General features: G+C 43.5%; 1 protein-coding gene and 1 pseudogene across 5 annotated transcripts in view; one reads left to right on the top strand and one right to left on the bottom strand.

Annotated features, from left to right (window-relative positions):
- FRY (FRY microtubule binding protein) overlaps positions 1–20,456 on the bottom strand; it is a 396,935-nt gene that overhangs the window by 297,963 nt on the left and 78,516 nt on the right. For 2 of the 5 annotated variants that reach the window (XM_077158984.1, XM_077158986.1), the window contains exon 2: positions 15,197–15,369. Coding sequence is in view for 2 of the 5 variants with exons in the window: in XM_077158978.1 (XP_077015093.1) it covers positions 15,197–15,401 (205 nt within the window). In the remaining 3 variants the exon portion in view is untranslated. Of the gene's footprint in view, positions 1–15,196; positions 15,462–17,879; positions 18,063–20,456 lie in introns of those variants that run through there. The other 3 variants (XM_077158978.1, XM_077158979.1, XM_077158985.1) reach the window with 2 other exon arrangements.
- LOC143679677 (calmodulin regulator protein PCP4 pseudogene) lies at positions 10,001–10,187 on the top strand (annotated as a pseudogene).

The raw sequence follows: 20,456 nt of genomic DNA, 5'->3' as shown, positions 1-20,456 counted from the left end.
CTGACAACAAACGGGTGTCCTCACTATTAATGCAGGTGCTTGTGGGTGTGAGCCCGCTGTAAATAGGGCCCTTGCAGGGGTTGCTTTTGGTTAGAGTGTGGTGGACCAAACAAGGGTGGGTCCCCTCCCAGATTTCTGGAGGTCCTATGCAGAGAGCCTGGAGTGACTGAGGCAAGAAAGGAGAAGACAAAGTCATGGGATGGGAGATGAGCTGCACCCCAGAAACCCCAAGCACTTCAGTGAGCCAGCCCCGGAAGGCTGATTTGGGGAGAGAAGCCATGGTCTTGCCAGCATTTTGGTTGTGGACTTCTCTTAGCCTCAGTGCTGTGAGCCAACAAATTCCTATTGTTTTAAACCAACCCATTGTGTGCTATTTACCATAGCAGCCTGGAAAATAAGACAAGTAGTAACACCTCTTTGCATTCCCCAGAAAGACAAACCTCAAAATGAGCTAATTTATTTCTTCTGGATACCTAAGCACAACTATTACGTTTGGAAATGGGTGGCGCACCAGAACTTCGGGGCAGGAAACAACATCTATGATTGGCCCAGGAGAGTCTTTTTACAGAAGAGGAAAGTGACCCCCAAGAGGCTGCCCAAGGCCACGGGAGAGAACACCCAGGGGTGAGCACTGCATCGAACACAGCGAAGGCCTTGCTTTGAGGAGAAAATATAGCTCACTCTGTCAGCCACCCATCTCTACGAAAGAAGAGACTTTCCAAAAGAAAGATGGTACTGTCAGATGGCCACAGTTAATTCTCTATATTCCAGACACACACTCCACACCCGAGCCTCGAGAAAATGGTGCCATCCCAGAAAAACCAGCCACAACTCACACCACACCCAATGATGAATGCACAAATCCATATTTGATTATGGATCTGACAAATCAGGAAGGCTAGACCGGCTAGGAGTAGACGTGGGAGGAACTGTTATTAAATATTTATACAGTAACAATGTAGAATAAGTATAATTGTGCCAAACATATAAAGTCCTTGCCCTAAGGAGTATGCTGTCAGTTGTGAAGCTGGTTATGCCTGAGATATTTGTTATGTTGCTTCATCAGGTAAACAATCCATCCCATACGTGAAAGAATAATCGTTTCAATAAGCTTATGCTTAGGAATAAGTCTTTACCTCTGACTATTTAATGTGAAAGTTGTCTACACATGTCACCATGGTAATAACTTTTAGGCAATTCATTTTTATTCTCTGATAAGTTTATGGTTATCTCTCCTAGTTGAGACCTTCTCCATTCTTTCTACTTTACTCTCCTAAACTATTATATCGAATGCAATTCCTTGCTTGCAGCAAACATGACTCCAGCAAAAATGAAGAGCATTAGAGAGCTTTGACTTTGTAACTCTGTGGCAGCCAAAAATTGTAGCCAATCAAATAATTGTAGTCAATCATGTATGCAGAAGCAAAACAAGTTAGTAAAGGATGCTGACTCAAAAAAACATTTGGTAACCTGACTGACATATGAAAAACCGATATCGTCTTTAGCCAGGACACACTAAGTGGGGAAAGGGAAGTGGAGAACATGATGATGCCTTCCGTGGAAAAAGATTTTACTTGGCTCAGATGGTGGTCAGAAGCACTGGATTATTCTTATCACTTACTTATATCTGCAAAGGATTTAAGGTAGCCTATATGACAAAAATATTGTGGAATCGGGATATCTTAAGTCAAGAGTAGAATATCAGGAATCCAATGATAAAGGATTTGAAGAGAAGAGGGAAAGTGATTTTATCAGAAAACTCATACTAAGGAAAACTGTTGCTTAGAAAATAATTGAACTCTGCATGCTATTGACGGCTAAGAGAGAGCAGGCTAGGTTAATACAGACAGGAAAGCATTCATTCATTCATTCATTCATTCATTCATGGGATACACAGTTTCTGCCTTCAAAGGGCTCAGAGCCTGCGAAGTGGTGGTGATACAAATATACACGTACCTAATTAAAAACTAGACTAGCATGATGTGTAAAGACCTCTGGAACCAAGGGCTGGCTACAACTAAATTATCTGGGCTGGGGGTGGAAGGGATGGTTTGAGAAATGGGTGACACTGGAGCTCCAATTTGAGCTAGAACATGGCACTTAAGCCGACGGGCTGGGTAGGCAGTGGAGAGCACGCAGGCAAAGGCACACGTGGGGACCGGGGCAGGGCCTAGAAGCAGTCATTGGCTGGGTGGCTGCAGCAGCGTAAACAAGGGCTGGGGAGAGATGATGCCTTCAGAGCATGCTTGGGGTCAGCCTGGGAGGGGTTCTGGGTCTTCAGTGCCACACTCCAGAGTGTGGGCTCAAGGGCTCCACGCTGAAGGAAAAGGGCTTAAGTATGGCAGAGGCACTATCAAAAAGCAGGCAGGGGTTACACAGCATCTCAGTGTCCACTAGAAGAAAATCCACCTGCAGGCTAGGCAATTACTTAGGGGTACAGTTCTAGACTCCAGAGGGGCCCTTGAAATAGGGCAAACGGCTAGGCTTAGCTGTTATTTTTCTCCCACTTTACACAGGGAAGGGGTAGGGTGTCTGGGGGCTAAATCGCTTGTTTAGACTCAGGCTGCTAGTGAAAGAGGGGAGGGTGTGTCCCAGCGCTCAGGGGCTTGGCACTGGCCAGGACTCACTGTGGTCAGGGACGACTGCACAGACGGTTCAGTGAGAGGCAAAAATAGAGAACTTGGCTCTTGTAGACAAAGGGCCAAAGATTTAGGTAGAAAGATGACAGAAGTATGGCAAATGACAGTACACTTGGAGGATTAGTATAGACATAACATTTCTCTGCACACTAGAGTTGATGTTTTCCAAGAGTGTGCACTATATTCATGTAAAACAAATTCTTTAAAATACATTTTATATAAGGGAATTTATTCATTCATAGTATGGATGATCTAAATTTATAATGAACCTCTGATCACTTTCTGATTCTGTAAATAAATCATCTTTTAAAAGCAACACACCTTTACCGTAAACCAAGTTGAAAACAAAGTCACCCTCATTGAGTAATGCTGCCCATTTTAATGTGAACTTTTCACAAACTTCACTGGGTATTAAAAATAGAAGCTCACGTGGCACTCTGCCAATTCAAAATGGTCTTACTCACTGATCTTTTAAGACTGTTTTCCGTTCTATGCCACTGAGAGATCAGAAGCAAATTTCCCTAACGTGTCCCAAAGCCAGCTTTGTCCTCCATGTGACTCAGTACATGGGTCACTGAGCCTGCTCAAGTGAATACAAACATGTTTCTGGCAAGAGAAAGTCTCTTAAGACAGGAGAAATAGGAGTCTTATGCTCTAACAATGAGTCTGCCTAAGTTTTAACTGACAGAGCTTCAAACAAGAGGTGCCATAAGATGGTCTGGCAACACGATGCCAGGGAGATGGATAAGTCAGTGATACGGGGTCTTTCCAGTCTCTGTTGGGATAAGCTGTACTGGATATAAAAGAGAGTGATTAAATTGTCTAAATTTAACTTGGAAATTAAATTGTCTAAACTCCAACAGCCTCCTATGGAGGATGAATCCTGTTAGACGAGCAGTGTTTCTTGAAGAATGAGCTGAAGAGTCCCCCTATCCGAAGAGCGGGGTGTGGGGTGACTGCTGAAAGGACCGATTGCTAGGCCAACCCCAAACCTGGTAATAAAGCCAGCATTTGAATTTTTTAATGAGATTTGCAGATAGTTATTATATACTCTTAAAGGATAAGTCATCACAGAGGGTCCTTGGATTCTGATGAGCATCTTGAAGGGTTCTGGATGTGCAATGTGAGGTCTAAGGGGAGGCTTGGCACAGGCCTTGGAAAGGGCTGAATTACTCCACATAACAGAGGGACAACAAAGTGGAATTCTGGGATATTTAGGGAGAGAGAAGTTTACATGGATAGATGGGAGAAGAAAAGGAGAAAGGAGTCACCAAGAGGGCCAGAGGCTGAACGACACCAGTTGTGCAAGCATCGGGAAATCCCCAACAGGCGGGTGGCTTTTAAAGGACGGGGATGTCTAATCTTCAGATCACAGTTGCATGTGGTAACCGAATATCTTCATCCTGGATTCCCTGTTCTCTTCAGAGCTGCACTGGAATGCACTACACACACAAAGACCCTTTTGGTTGTGTTTTTGTTTGTGGAAACGAAAGACGTCATTTCCGCATCCACGCAGTACAGGTGAAAGCAGTGTGAGAAAGATAACGAGAAAATCCACAGGGGCAGCAAAACCAACCAAAACACCCGTAGAAGCAGGAGCGTGAGCACAAGGATACGTGCTCCTGAGAAGCTGGAGAAATCCTGGGATTGGAGCTGGAACGTTCTACAGGTAATGGAAAGGAACTCGGACACTCTAAAAGAACCTTTTTAAGAGTGAACAATCACTTATTGAATAAGCGATGATTACACTCTTGATGTCCCTTTCTAAACATCTAGGTGACACTTAGTGCTTCCCCTCTTCCCACAGGGAAGCACAACCCAGCTTTATCTCTGCTGGGCATCTTGTACAGCATGTTCTCAACACAACTTTCAAAATAAAAACCATCTCCCATATTCCCTGCTGGGGGAGGTGCCCTTGGCAGCGGGTGCCACATTAGTTTCTCTTCCTTTCCAAGGCCTATGCCAAGCCTTCCCTTAGACCTTAGAGCTGAGCGTGTTAGACAAATTTCCTCTGCATTTTCTCCAAACCTCCTCTCCCCAGCCCACTGGAGAAGAGTTTGCATTTTCATTGCAGGTTGTCTCTGACCGGAATCACCCTGCATCACCTTCTTCTCTCCTGCCCGCCTATGTGTGTGCACGGGGTGGGGGGGTACTGGGTGTGGAAACCGGAAATTGATTTATTGCCCATGAAATGCCTTCTAATATTATGTAAATATTCATTGGGGTTAAGCATACAGTTTTCATTCTTCTCTTACTCTTTGTTGAACAAGGACTGAGCAGCAAGGGGATATCTGAAACAGCAATGCCCATCCTAATTTGGCAGAAATTGTAAGACAATGCTGCAAGTCCATATCTTTGGAATGTCTACATTCTTCCAAAACCGCCTCTCATTTTTTATTTAGGTAATTACGTCGTGATTTGTGTATCCTCATTAAAAGTGATAACATTTCAGCAATATTTCTTTCTAGAAAGTGCACACACTGATATTTGTGTTGGATGAATGTGATTTAGTAACAAAAGAAAACCTGTTGCTATAGCTTACCCTATTTCTGAGTACAGCGCCTTCTGCACAGCTCTCCACGCCATGCTTGGTGCTCATTAACTTTCCATATTTTATATTACTTACAGTGGAAAGCTTTTATTTTTAAGAAGTTAAAATGTTTCTCATCCGTGTGATTTATTCTATTTGGTCGCTTCTAAAAGACGTTGCAAAAACAATTTTAAAACAGGCATTTAAAAAAACAATTGGCTAGGTGGAGGCAGCTGAAGTCCTAATATTTTACCCCATGTCATGAGCTTGAGATGGCAGATTTGACCTGTCTCTGCCATTCTGCCTTTTAGCATTGGGACTGAGCATCAGGAGGGAGCTTGTAAATGATGTAGCATAAATCAGGGAAGGCGCTAGGAAGGAAAACAGAGTTGTCCTCCTGGGAGAGGACACAGTGACCTCTGAAGGTGGTGGGGACGGCTGGGATGGCATGGGCACTTAATGGGGCCTTCCATGAACAGCTGCTTCCTGCTTCCTACACAGGAAACATGGCGCAGTTTAAGAACAGCTTTGATCTTTGGATATCTTGCCCACTCCCCACAATAGCTCAGATGCATCTAGGAATATCTTTTATGCTGTAGCTCCATGCCTGGTGCCAGCTAGCCCTATTCAATAACATCTCCAGGGCCAGTGCCTGTGGCTTCTGAAAACACTCCTCCACTCATTCAGATTTGCACACTTGTTTGGAAACCACTGCCCTAAGTCATTAAGTGAATATTCCCTTAGGTAAGCAGGAGTTTGAAGATTTCACGCTTTCCCGATTTGGGCCTGGGGGTGGGGGGGGGATGGTATGCACTTATGACCCTTTTTAGGGGTGAGAAGAGGCACAAATTACAAAAAGCAAACACACCCCCACAAAGAAAACCTGATAAAGAGAACAATGGATGCCTCTGGGACTTTATTAGAGCTTCTGTGCCAGAGGATGCCGGGACAGTCTTGCTTTTAGTTGGTGGAACAGGGAGCTTAAGAACTGGTGCCAGAGAAATCCCAGGGAAAGCAGACATGAAAACGGATTGCTGTGCGTCAACAACTACAGCTGGGCCCCCCCACCCCCTCCGGCACAGCGCCTGGCACCCAATAGACACTTGACAAGATATTTTAGATTCTGCTGGATCACTGTTAGTCTTTCTCACATATATCTGCCATTTACCCTTGGGCATCTTTTCTTTTTTTTTTTAAACTTCAGATTTTTAAATTATTTTTATTTTGGGGGGAACTACTTCATACGCTATTACCATTATCGATGATACAAAGTCCACTTACATAAAAACTCAGAATTCTCACAATAAAGTGATCTATTATCTTTGCTTAGTTCAGCATTTCCCAATTTTTTCTTCATAAAACTTTTATGACATCCAAATATTTCATGGAAAAACTCAATCTGATTGTGCTTTCACCTGAGTAAAGACATTCCTTTCTGCAGACAGGCAAACCCAGCATTTTCCTCTTTGCTGCTTTTTTTAAAAAATCTCTCTCAATTTTTTTTTCTTATGCCTTTGGCATCTATTTTGATGCTGAAAATCTAAAATCAGTGGTTTTTTAAATTGTATCTTTCTTGCTCAGAAAAATCAACTACTCTCAAACCCCATCCAGTATCGATTACCCCATGAGGATGCCTTTCGTTTTTCTTAAGTATCAGCGAGGGTGCCAAACAGCATGATATTTGACAGTGGAGGGAGAGATGTCAGGAAATCTGATCCACTGATAAAAGCACACAATTTGTGGTTCCTTGTGCTTTGACCTCCCAAGATGATCAAAAGTATAGCTTACCATCAGGTGATCAGCACGAAAGGATTAATTCGTGCCACACTTAGGACTGGAAGGTTTTTAAATGGTGACTGACAAGTCCTCTGACCATCCTGTAATTAGAGATTTTACATGCTTGTCACCTAAAACTGAGCATCCATTTAAAATCATTTTTTAACCCCCTACTCCCAGCCTCTATTTTTTTCTAGATTCCAAAGAAAGGATGGAGGTATTCTAATAACATTTTGTAGGCAAAGATTCTTTAGGTATCTACTTTCCCCAAAGTATTTGAAGCAAAAGAATGTTGGGATGTGGCCATTTCTTCTGCAACTGAATAACTGGGTGGTTGTGCCCCACCCCCATCGATTTTATAAAGTACGTTACGCAAACAGTTACAGGTGGTTATAAAGCACCCCTGAAGTATGTTGAGAAAATATAAAATCCCCTGGATGTAAAAATACTTACTGTTTGCATAGTCTGGGTGAGTATACACATTTAGAACACTATAACGTGGGTGGAGGGAGGAGCTGTCCAATCTTCAGAGCTATATATTTGCTACAGATCAATAAATGGAAATAGACTCCTTATAGGTCAGAAATGTTTAAGCTACTTAGCAACATACTTGAATGGTAAGTATTGAATTCAGAAGCCTGTATTATTATTATTATTTTTAAATGACAGAAGTCTGAAGTCAAGCTATAATTCTAATACTTTCTGCTTATGGTGGGATTGCAGCCAGTCCCTACACAGGGGAAGAACCAGTCTTTCCCTGCTTGGAAATCATGCACCTGATTTCAGTAGGTTCTATTATTTCCTATAAATATGACAGTATTAGGATTTTTGCTTTCCTTATTTAAAAATAACTAGGTGATTACTAATGGCCTCATCAAAAGTTTGCTTTTGTTTTAATAAAACAAAAAATAAAACCCTAGCCCCCTTAAGAAATTCATGGTACAAGTGATTATTTAAATAAACAGGATACTTTGTGGTTGTTCTTTTTTGAATATTTTCGACAAAGAAACGCTGTAAATATCTAATTTTAAATTAAAATGTTAAATGTTGACTTTCAAAAAGTTTTCAAAGTTCAAACTCCCAATATTTAGGCAAAGGTATTTACAATATTATATACAAGATAGTTTCTAAAATCACAAGTGCAAACCAATTATATCTCTTCTGTCTTATTCCAAGTTTTATTTCAAAAATGCTTAAGGGCCGAACTTTCCAAAGCAATTAAGTGGGCAAAACTGGGCAAAAATTTTAACTAGAGTAAGATGACAAGTAAGGTCATTAAACGCAGTCACTGGTGCAGCTCCCATGGACCTGTGGGCAGAGGCATTGCCTGACAGCACTGCCAGGTCCAGCGCTAGCCTGGGGAAATTAAGTAAGTATTCATATTGTAAAGAAGAGTTTCCATGCCATCCTTCTTTTGGCAAGAGAGTGAAAATTAATGGATCTTTTTAGTAGTGCCTAAGTATTTTAGGACCTGATTAGCAACTTTGGATTATATTCTAACCATGCAAATTTGCAAAAGTTTTATAATCCCTTCTCTCACCCCAATGCAAAAAAAGTACTAAGTATTTTTAAAACAAAACCTTTAAATACCACCATAAATAAGAATAACCTAATCAACTCCAGTTGTGTATCATTTCATAGATATGCATTATCCCATCGGAGTTTAACAAAACCCAGAGACTGGTGTTTTCATCTCCATTTCACAGATGAAGACGCAGGTCCCAAGAGACTGAGTGACTTGTCCTAAGTCATATGCTTAGTAAGATGGGAGATCAGAACTTGAACCCAGTTGGAGTAGATAGATATCTACTTTCTGAAATTCCTGGGCCAAAATCCTTTTGTGAGAGAGAAGATTTGAATTCTTGCCTTTGAGACTCCCTGTGCTGGGGCCCCTGAGAGTTGACTGCTGTCTCAGGAAGTCACATTGTCCTTGCAGGAAGCTGTAGGACCAGGTGAGCAGGGGTGCGGCTATGCCTGTTGGTGACGCACGTCTTCTCGCTGGCTCCTCTTTCACCTCGCCTGGCTCTTCCAACACTTCTCCAGCAATGCCAGGAATGTCAGGGGTAGGAGACATGTTTCTGCTGTCATCAGCTGGAACCACTGTGCCAACTTATACCCTGATGCAATGGAAAACAATCCCAGGAAGCACACTTTTTCTGTTTGGAGAGGCCTTGTTTTAGTTCATAAAAGCTGCCAGGATGTAACATTCTAGAATTGGAATGGCTTTTAAAGAGGGGAACTTATTAAGTTGCAAGTTTACAGTTCTAAGACCATGAAAATGTTCATATTAGGGCAAGGCTATAAAAATGTTAAAAAAAAGGCATCCAGGGAAAGACACCTTGGTTCAAGAAGGCTGATGCAATTTGGGGGTTCTTTCTCAGCTGGACAGGCACATGGCAACATCAGCTAGCTTTCTCTCCAGGCTTCTTCAATGCCTTCCCTGGGAATATTTTCCTCATCATCTCCAAAGGTCTCTGGCTGCATAGGCTCTGTTGGTTCTGGTGGCTCTAAAGCTTTTTCCAAAAATGGTTCCCTCTTAAAGGGCTCTAGTAAGCAACCCCACCTTGAATGGGTAGCACTACATCTCCATGGAAACCACCTAATCAAAAGTTACCACCCAAATTGGATGGGCCACATCTCCACGGAAACAATCAGAAAGATCCCACCCAGCAATACTGAATGAAGATTAAAGGACATGGCTTTTCTGGGGTCCATAATAGCTTCAAACCAGCAGAGGCCCTGACCAAGTTCTCCATGTGCCTTGAAGGCACAGCTGAGATGTCATCAAAGAGTCTAATCTTCAGGGTCCCAAAATGACAGAATAAGTGAGGTGGTATGTCTAATTGCAGAGCATCTTTCCCTGGCTTGTGATAGAAAACCCCAGCCCCATAGCAGCCTGGACGGATGCCATTCCCCCGAGGAGGCAGGAGGCACCGAGCCGCCACTGTTTTTATGACACCCCATATTTCCAGTAAAAACCTACACACACAGCAACCTTTGAGCAGTTCCCCTGGGTGAGCTGTGGAGATCCGGGAACTGTTGTTTTAAAGCCAACATGAATGAGCAACGAGGTGCTGGGGCAACCAATGGGAAGGATAAGATCTGATGAAAATAATGGACAGAAGAAAGGTTAAGAAGAATTTGTCACTGATGTGGTTATGCCAGAGACAGAATGCACAGCGGTGCCCATTCAGTCTCGGTTCAGAAAATTCCAGAAGAAAACGGCTGGGTCTCAGGTCTAGCCAGAGAGCCCCTTCATAGTCCGCTGCAAGCTACCAAAGTCAACTCTCATCTGTCAAGCAATTAAAAGAACACCCCTAAATAGCCGGCAGCCCCATGTAATCTGCACACACCCAGCAAACCTAAAGTGCATGGACAGAACCTCACGATATTTATACCTTCGTAGGATGGTGTAAAACAATGAGATTGTGAGTGACTTACTCTATGTTTATCTCTGGTCCCATTTCTCCTGCAACTATTTTCCTTGATGTTGTAATAAAATAGAGTTAAAAATGAGGAAAACAAAACCAACCCCCCCCCCCGAGAAAAAACAAACAAACCCTACATACAGTAAAAAAAAGAGTAAGGCTTTAGATTGGTTCAAAACCTGTCCATTTATAAAAATAACATGATTTTAAATAGCTTTTTTTTTCTTTTTTAGCTGTTTAGGGTAAAAACCACCTTGCCCGTCGGAACAGAAATCTGAATTAAAAATGAGACATGTTAGCCCACCTGCGGCGTCTGAGTGAGGAGAGCCTGCACCTGGCCCCCTCTGCCCCGCGCCGTCCTCCTTGGGCTGGCCCTCTGACTAAGCAATAAGGAAGGAAGGCCGCGCAGCTGCCTGCTCCCTCCAAGCAGAGGTGGCCTTGCTTTTACACAGGTGACTGCAAAACCAGTAGGATATTTTAAGAACTAGCTGATTACACACACCAGCCTGTTTGCTTAAGGGTGGTGAATGAACGACACATTCCACCTGGGAGCCCGAGCCACCTTCTTCCCGGCACTGGGTGAGATGTTCATTTGATCCCACGGGCCGAGGGGTGCGGTACCTCCCAGGACCACTTCTCTCCTCCGTGTGCTTTCTGGGAACGCACGGGGCCCACTACTGGTGAGCTCAGCTGCCGGAGCTCTGGCAGGAGGAGGGAGAAACCAGGCAGCGTGGTACAGCTAGAACCAATGCCTGGTGCAGCGGGACTCGAGTCTGTGGACGCTTGGATCAGTGACTAACACTCACACTCCATTGCTGAGGGTTCTGCACGGGTCTTTGAGGGGAGAGAAGGGCTAGCTTTCGCATAAATACAATTTTTAAATGGGTAGGTTTTCTTATAGAAAGAGTCACTGCTGTGAGTATGATGTTCATTCATTCCTTCATCTCAGAGCATTTGCTGAGTTGTGCATCAGGCAGAGCACCCTGCTAGGAAAAGCCTTTCCCAGCCACCTAGACCAGAGCTGCCTTATTTTCTGCACTCTTCCCAAGGTGCAGAATAGTTCCTGGCAGATAGTAGAGCCCTAACACAGTGTTCAATGAATGAACGCATGCATGGATGGATCCGTAGAAGGATGGCACATTGAGATGACTGACACCTGCATCTCCCCTTCACCAGCAGTTCATGCCATGATGGGAAATCATCTAAAGACGTCCCCCTTTGATGGTCTCTATTTGCCGACTAAGTCTTTCCTGGAGCCTGAGTCAGGCAGGCCCTGTGGAAATGGGACAGCTTCACCGCAAATTCATTAACTTACCACCAGATGTTGACTAGACACCTACTTTGTGTGATTCCCTCTTTCCAGACCACGGGGACCCTCAAGGAAGTAGAAGGAATCATTCTTGTTTTTAAAGAGTTTCTATACAAACAGAAAGTTAACAACATAAAACAAAACTAAGGCCAAGGTGGCAGGTATCAAGACCTATCAGAGGCCAGAGAGGAAGACTGCCTGATTGCAGAAGATGGGAGACTTGAATTGAGCCTTGAAGCCCAGGCGGAGATGGAAGAAAGGACAAAGCAGAGAGGCTGGGGGTGGGGGGCGGGAAGAGTCCATCTCCCACAGCTGTGTGTGTATGCGGGTGGGTGGGGGTGTTTGGGTGTTGGGAGGTGAGGAAGAAAAGCATAAACAAAATCTGGAAGAAGGCAGCGCTCACAAGACATCTTTAGGAGACATGCCAAGAAAAATTCAGTGCAATCTGAGTCAACTGACTAAACATTTATTGAGTACATACTACCTGTGAGGCATTGTAAAAAGTACCAGGGATATAATGGTTAACAGGACTGATATGGTCCCTGGCTCACTGGCTAATGGCAGGTATGGACAAATCAACAGGTCATCACATCACAATACATTGAGACGAGTGCTATGAAAGGGGAAAGTCCGAGTGTTATGGGAAGTACAGAGAATGGACCCAACCCAGATGCGAGGGTCAGAAAAAACTTCCCTGAAGAAGGGATGTTAAGCTGACATCTGAAACCAGGGTAGGAATTGGGTGAGGCTGAGAGTAGGGTTATGCAGCAGGGAGAAGGTCCAGAGGCATCTGAAATTAGGCCTGAGTTTGTTGAAATTCAAAGGAAAGAAGTGGGAAGAGATGAGGCTGGGGACAGCCACTGGTACTTCACCTTAGGAATCTGAATTTTATCCTAACAGCTGTGGTAACCACTAAAGAATTTTAAGCAAGCGAATGAAACAAACAGATTTAGATCTGATGTGTGAGATGGCTCTCAGAGGAGAAGTAGGTGAGAACAGAAGGGTAACATGGAACTAGAGTCCTGAAGGTCTATCTTAAACAGTGCAAGAACTGCATGAATATTTCCTGAATGAATGAATGGATCAATCATTCAGAGCAGGACTGAAAATATGAGACTTGAGGACCAGGTTTTAAGAAAATAAAGTGCATGCACATACACATGTGTGTGTTTAAAGTTAGAATGAAAGCTGATTGAGACACTGATGTTTGTCCTCAAGTCTTGAATCTCATCAGACAATTGATAATAACAGTTGGCATTATAGTGCAACATTAACAGAGAGGAAACACCTTCAATGCTGGAGTCAAACACCCCAGGTCTGAGCCCAGCTATGCCAATGATTACTTTTGAGATGTCTTATCATTATTTCTCTGACTCTCAGGTTCCACAGCTATTAGATCTGCTCCTCACGTGCAACTCCATAGCTGCATAAACATAAATGATGATCCACAATCTGTGGATGCTTCTGTTTTGGGTGGTCTTTGGGAGCTGTGGTGGGATTTGCAGCCCACTGGGGTTTCTAAGTCTTTCATGGTAAAAAGACGTTAGTGCACGCCACATGATGCTGAGTCACAGCTTAGTTTAAAGGGAATTTAGATATCAAGTTATCGATATTTTTCAAATTTTGTGCAGATAACTTTTCTAACTTCTCTATTGATGACTCCACATCAATAGGGCAGAGAGGCTGGGGGTGGGGGGCAGGGAGAGTCCATCTCCAGCTGCTGTTCTCTAGGAGAGGGATGAATGGGGACTGAAATAGGCAGAAACAAATGACATACTTGAAGGCCACGGGGTCAGTGAGGTGGCATGGAAAACATACATAGCCATTTAGGGACATGGTCTAGACAAAAATCAGCTCTCCTAAGTTCAGTACTCTGTCCACTACTCTGTCCTGTTAATATAATTATGACTACTCGAGATCTTAGAGATGATGACTTGTGTGAGGTCCAAGCTACGAGGCATTGCCCCAATTTTGTAGCTGTAGCTAAGAGCCTAGAGCTAGGTGTCCTTATAGAAAGAGAGGGAAAACCAGGACTCCTGGCTGTGGTGGAGGGTGGTAAGTGAGGGGAAGGTATGCTCCTGAGATTTGGTTGTTTGGAAGGAAGGAGAAACGTTCTGGAGATATGGGCATACCTTGTGTTGCTGGTGGCAGATAAAAACAGGGTAAATTATAATGTGCATGGATCCAGATGTGTTAAACCAAAGAATAAAGGAAAAGAGAAAAAAGCAGAAAGTGAAGAGCAGACTTGGGAGAAGGTTCCGGAAGGATTGCCAGTGGGCCAACTCAAAGGAAGCGTGTCATGCCAGGCAATCTCAGGAAAACAAGACAGGCTCCAGCATCGTGGTAGCCTCAGGAGATCTAGCAAAGCAGAACTACAGGGACTGAATTTTTTTTTTTTTTTTTTAGATATTTTGGATAATTAAATGTTCTCCCTTCCAGCATGTTCCATGTTACCCTATTCCTTCTCTTCCAACACACTCACAAACTTCCACCCTCTGGCCCATTGCAGGCTGGAGGGTTTTTTTGTTTCCAACAGAAGAGTTTGACACTGGGGTAGCATCACCGAACCAAGAGGAAATTCAAGACAACACTTTCCTTAAGAAATGTATCTCTAAATCATCTCCTAGCTATTTCCTAATGCAGCTGTTAGTGAGTCAATATCATTTTTCTGAAATAAAGCTTGACTGAATTATGTTTTTCATTTTATATGATCAAGTTAGCTTCAGCAGTTGGTGTACCCTATCCTATAAAGAAGACTCCAACCAATCAATCAATCAATGACAACACAAAAAGGCCACTTCCAATTCTTTGTTCCTGGAAATTCCAAAACAAATAGTCTTGAAATCAAATTGACTTGATAGTTTATATTCTCCAAAGGTCACTTCGACACCTCCCTTGGGCTCCACTGCCACAGGTCTCTGACATGACCCGCACACCTGTGATGTTCACACATGGCCATCGAAGGCAGACACCCCTTTATCAAGGTTGAAACCCAAGTGCCTTCTGCATTTGGAGACACTCCACCATCCTCATTGTTGAAGTGAGTCCTTTACAACACATGGGTTTAGGCTCTGATGCAAGACAGGAATTTGAAGCATGCATTTGAGTATTTAATGGTGTGAATTTCTGGTGCACACGAACATCAGCTTCACTCAACAAATCCAATAATCTTGCAAAATAAAGAAAATAAGCCAGAGGAAGAAATGCAGCATGGAATCCTTCAGGGTTGCAAGCCAAGCAGCTCCCCGGTCCTGCTGACCCTGACAATCAACAACATCGCGTCTGTTTACAGAACCTTAAAGGTTTCACAGTAAAGAAAATTAAAAGATGAAGATTGATGCTTTCCAACCGAAGAATTATTTTAATTTTCTCCACTAAAACATTTTTTTTTTTTTGCTACTGAAAGCTCTCAAACATGTCCCAAGTTACTTTTAAAGGTATCACGTCTGATCATAGCAAATGAAATACAACTCTTCCTTTTTTCAACTGGCAGATGTTTAAAAACAAATCCTACCTGGAAATATGGATGGTCTCTTTCTTGGGCGCCTCAGGTGAACTGGTTCCAAGTTCTTGGTGTCTCTTTGAAGTCTTCCTCTAATGTCATTTCCTATGAGCAGTTCAGGTGGCAGGCTACTCCGCCTTGATGATTTACAGTCATTTTGCGACGAATTCAGTTTGTTCTTCGTTCTGGAATATAAATTGCTGTCATCAACTGCCATTACAGGAGATATGTTTGCGGCTCTCCCCCCAAATGCGAGACGCCAAACCCAGCTGCCGCCGCCGCCGCCGCCGCCGCCGCCCCAGACTCACGCATTAGCCAGCACTGGTTCAGGAGGCTTAGCGAGTTGGTAGGCGTGGATCCAACAGGTGTAGAATTACTAACTAACCCCTCCCTTCAACAGTTAATAGCACAGGGGAGGAGCGATCCCAAAAAATCATTAGGTGCAGAAGACTAGGGAATTCGAGCTATGGGCAGAGAGACAAGTGGCGGTAGGGTTGCTGTGTGAGGTTTTGGGAAGCTTCTCTGCTAACTGGGGCAATGTAAAGGGGCAAACACAACCCTGTTTCAGAATGTTTTTCAGGTGCAAATTGCAAGTCTAATGTTTCTTATTATTTCCCACACTCTCAGAAATTTTAAACAGTTTTTGGGGGGAATCGTTCCTACATTCCATCATACCTTATTGTTTCAAACCACATACACGGAACGGACACCCTGCTTTATTCAATTTCTCACTTGGCAGGCAGCCAGCTGGGAGGTGGACGGAAGAAGGAGACACGAGAGAAATGGGGCTCCGGGCCCCGCCCCCCACCCCGCCCTGCCCCGGCCCTCCCAGCCGGAGCCCACCTGGCCAGGGAGTCTCCAACCACCCTGGCTGTCAGGTGGGGAGGTCAGAGGTCAGGCACACTTAGCCACAGGAGTGGTGACTGCCTCCACTCAGCAGTAGCAGCGAAGGTTTTTCTCCTTGGGGGTGGATTCTGCCTTGCTTTCAACTAGGAAGGGTCAAGTGGTTAGGTGGTCTGAGAAACAAACATCATTTCCTCACTCAAGACTTGTGCTTGCCCCGTGACATATTTTCCTTCTGTCTCTTCTGGATTTTGCATTTGTGTCCTCTCTTCCCTTCCCCCTTGCCCTATTTATGTGGAAATGATCTGTGCTCTCTTCTGCAACAGACCGGGCAGAAATCGTGCCATAATTAATCCTCTCCAGCCATCCCCCAGGGCTGGAGCCGTCAGCTTGCTCGCTCTCTTACACACACACACACAATCTCTTGTGCTCTGTCTGGTACAAGTTGAGTCAGGAGATAAGATCTGCCTCTCCCCTCCCCACTGCTGGAATAAGCAGATATGTACAATTAAAGAGGATTTAGGAGTCGGTCCTGAAATCACTATTTACTCTGTTCTCCAGGATGTCATGTAGGTTTCATTATTTGTTAAAGGTCAGCAGCTAGGCTCGCTACCTAACTGAGGACATACTTTCACACTAACAGCATTTTCCTTCTCTAGCCTCCTTTTCCCCTTTCAGCCAACAGTTCTTCAAACTACAACAGATTTTCTGGACCAAAAAGCATTTCTTTTGGCAAAGTGAGGTTGCCAGATAAAATACAGGACACCACTTAAGTTTGGATTTTAGATAAAAAAATGAATAACTTTAAAATATAAATATATCATACTATATGCAATATCGATTCCTCTTACATTTTTATTTGCTAAATCTGGCAATCCTGATCCAGATTTTTTTTGTCTTAAGAGGCATTATAAGCAGCAGTCTTATTCACATATTAGCTTATTAAGTTATTTCACCAATTCTGAGAACCACCGACAGTTTCCCTCCCGGGACTTAGAACTACTTTGTCAACGTGGAACGTCACACGAACTTCAAAACAATGAGAGGCTTGTACAAAATGACTTTTTAAAGCCCATGGGACTGCTTGAACCTCCTTAGCTTAATGATCATACCTTTTTTCTAGTAAAAAATGAAAAGTCACACATATTTACAAGTCTGAGATAATGATTAAATAGCAGAAAAAAATATATGCTTCCCCAAGAACCCCCAAAGCCACGAGAAAAGTATTTCACTCTCAAATATACAGCAGGGTAGAGTCTCAGGGTTCAAAAGATCAAATGCTAGGAGGGCGGCATTGGGCAAGGGACAAAGAGAAGGCCGAGGCCCTCAGCGACTGCTCAGACGTGGGATGGTCCATTTGAAAGAGACTCTCCTCACAGTCTGCATTTCCATCAAAAGGGTCCAAATGGGCCTTCAGGTCACAGGAGGGTGCCCCCTGTAAGAGACCTTTGTGATTTTAATCTCAACTCAGCCAGCCTGGCCCTGTGACTTTTAACAACCCTCTAAATGGTTCATGCCTCAGTTTCCTCACCTGTGCAACAGAAATGATAAAGATGGTCTCTTTCCCAATTCACCGTTTCCACCGTGGGGCTAAGTAAGAGAGTGTTTTTGGTAAATGGGAGGCTCTGAGGAGAGCAGATCACACACGGTGTGCAACAGGTATGTGTGCACAGCATGCACAGATGGTGTGCCTGTCTTCAGGAGGCTGGCTGGAAGCTGAGGCCAGTCTGTTTGCACCCGGAACACGCGATGCTCATGCATAAGCTATTGCATGTGGAATACTGACTGGCCAGGTGCTATGAGTTCTCCACGGAGCCCGACATGCCCTGTCTCATTGATTCCTCCTACTTACCCCGTTTTCCAGATGTGTACCCTCAAGGTCCGGGGCCGTGTGTTCTCAGAGAAGACCACCCTCTCTGCAGAGGAGAGGGAGCTAGTTCACGGGCAGATGATGGGAAGCTGTACAAAGGCCGAGTGCCCTGGCACCAGATGTCCCAGGAATAGCAAAGGTAGCTGTCCTGTACCTCCAACAGGGCAGCATATCAGGCTAAAGAACAGAAACTAACAAATACAGGCAGGGAGCAGGCAGGAAGGAGGAGTTACAGCTTAGTGGGTGCAGAATTTCTGTGCGTAGTGATGACAAGTCAGGGTAACGGATGTTGGTGATGGCAGCACAATATTGTGAAAGCAATCCCAACGAACTATACACTTGAAAGTGGTTAAAATGGGAATGTTTTGAGTTGTATATATGTTATTACAGTTACAAGCTAAAAAAATAAAAACAGATTGGCCAATCTTGGAGAATAGGGATGCTGAAGGAAAAACAATAAGGTGGCATTATTATATATTTTTAAAATATATAATAATGTCATAAATTAGACATCTGGAATGTACCCACTTAAAAAAATAAAAACAAAAACAATGAATGGTCTATATTTAAAAAACTGGCTCCAACTTGTTTAAACAAGTTGTAAATTTAAAAGGCGCTTTAAAAATCTGGCTCCAGTAAATAACCCTTCTCCTGAGTCATCTTTACTTATTCTAGAAACTGTGACACAGGAATTTGCAGAAGCACACTCTCAAATACATTTTTAATGTCATTTGGACTGTACCTTTTTAGAAAAGCTTTAGAATCAGCCCTTGAAATCAGCTTGAAATCCAGCTGCATTTATACTTGCATTTTTCCTCATGCAATTTGCAAGTCTCAGCAAAATGCCAGTGTAACTGCCTGGCCTTTTCTCAAATTAAGGAAAGGCTTAAGGGCACATTTTTCTGGGCTTGGTTGTGCATCGCTTTGGTAAGAGGGTCCAACATAAAGAAATCTCCTTTTCGGTACTGACCCCCACCTTGATGCACCCACACGGCCTATGAAAGGAGAGATAATATATGTCTTATTCTTCTGTTAAGGGATTGAACTGAAACTTACATGCATAAAAGAATGGAAGCTTTCAGAATATTTTGTTCAGAAACCAGCCAACGTAAGGTCTGAGATGTGGTTGGCAAAGCCAGGTTGGCCAGCAACGGCTGGGACCGAGCAACGGCTGGGACCGAGCAACGGCTGGGACCGAGCACGGCTGGGACCGAGCACGGCTGGGACCGAGCACGGCTGGGCGCTAGCAGTAGGCCTTTTCACCCGTGTTCTTGGACATTCCATCCCACACTTCTCCATAGCGTTCTAGGGCTGTAGACTCAACTGCATCCTGAGCATTTCCTGTGGAATCTCAGCATTTCTAAAACTGGACTCTCCAAACCTGCAGCTGCTGAGTTTCTGAATTTCTGATCTCACTAAAATGGCATCACTGTGTACCCGATGACCTCAGCCTTAAACCTTGCAATGACTGTCGAGATGGTGTCACTTCTACCCCTTCACAGCCTCTCATCTGTCCTCGTCTACACTCCTGCTGCCACTGCCACTGGTAGGTGTCATTCTCTGTCCTGGGCTGTTGCTTTAGACTCCCAGCTGGCTGGGCTCTTCTAGTCTTACTCTCTCACATTCTCCTTTTGACAGCATTTGCCCTTCATCTCTTAGGAAACTTCCCTTTGGTTAGCCCATTTTCCTCTTAAAAATGCTGCACTGAATTGGGCAGGAAACCTCGAACATGCACCAGGAGACTTTTACATTGCCCGTTGGTTTTGGTTCTTAGCTCCAGCTTTTGCTTTCTCTTACATGCTTAGGGCTTTATGGGGGGAGGCAGAAAGGGTAGTGTTCATAAGATTCTTTTAATCATTGTGATTCAAAAACAGTTCCCTGACCTTAAAAATCCAAATTTAGACATTTTGAACTTAGAATACACCAACAGGTAAATCATTGTCCAAGCTATTTGATTTCCTAGGGTCTTGATTTTCTGATCTTTCAAGGGAAAGTCATGGTTGCTTCTTTCCTCAATACCTTGCGTGAATGTAACTAAGTAATGGGCACACCCTTAGATCCAAGTGCGTTACTCACTTTGGAGTCATAACTAGCTTCAAGGACATTTGTCAAAAGTTGGAACTATCTTAGCCCAAAAGATGGGCCTTCATTTCCCACTTCAGGTGTCCCGGGCTCCCTATTAGCGCAGATGCATCTATCTAAACATCTACTTACTTATTTTTATCAGTTTCTAGATAAAAAGTTAATCTATTTTATATGAAGAAGCTCTGGAAGGACCAAATATCAGAAATGAAACTTCATATGGGCCAAACCAACATCTTTTTACCCCTATAAGAGATGACTATAAATTTATATCATTATTTTCTGATGAATAGCTGAGAGACAGGATCTTAACTCTCCTAACAGATTTATGCTTGTTTTCTTGAACCAAATTCATATTTCTCTTACTCATCTTAGTAATACTACTAATTAGCAATTACAACTTTTAATGGAAGACAAGTATTTCCACAGAGGCTAAATCTCAAAAATCATCCCACATTTCTCTCCATACAATTGTTT

This window comes from Tamandua tetradactyla, chromosome 4 (assembly GCF_023851605.1).
Source record: "Tamandua tetradactyla isolate mTamTet1 chromosome 4, mTamTet1.pri, whole genome shotgun sequence".
NCBI classification, from domain to species: domain Eukaryota; kingdom Metazoa; phylum Chordata; class Mammalia; order Pilosa; family Myrmecophagidae; genus Tamandua; species Tamandua tetradactyla.
Note: the sequence above shows the minus strand (reverse complement) of the source record. Positions and strands in the feature narration are given on the sequence as shown.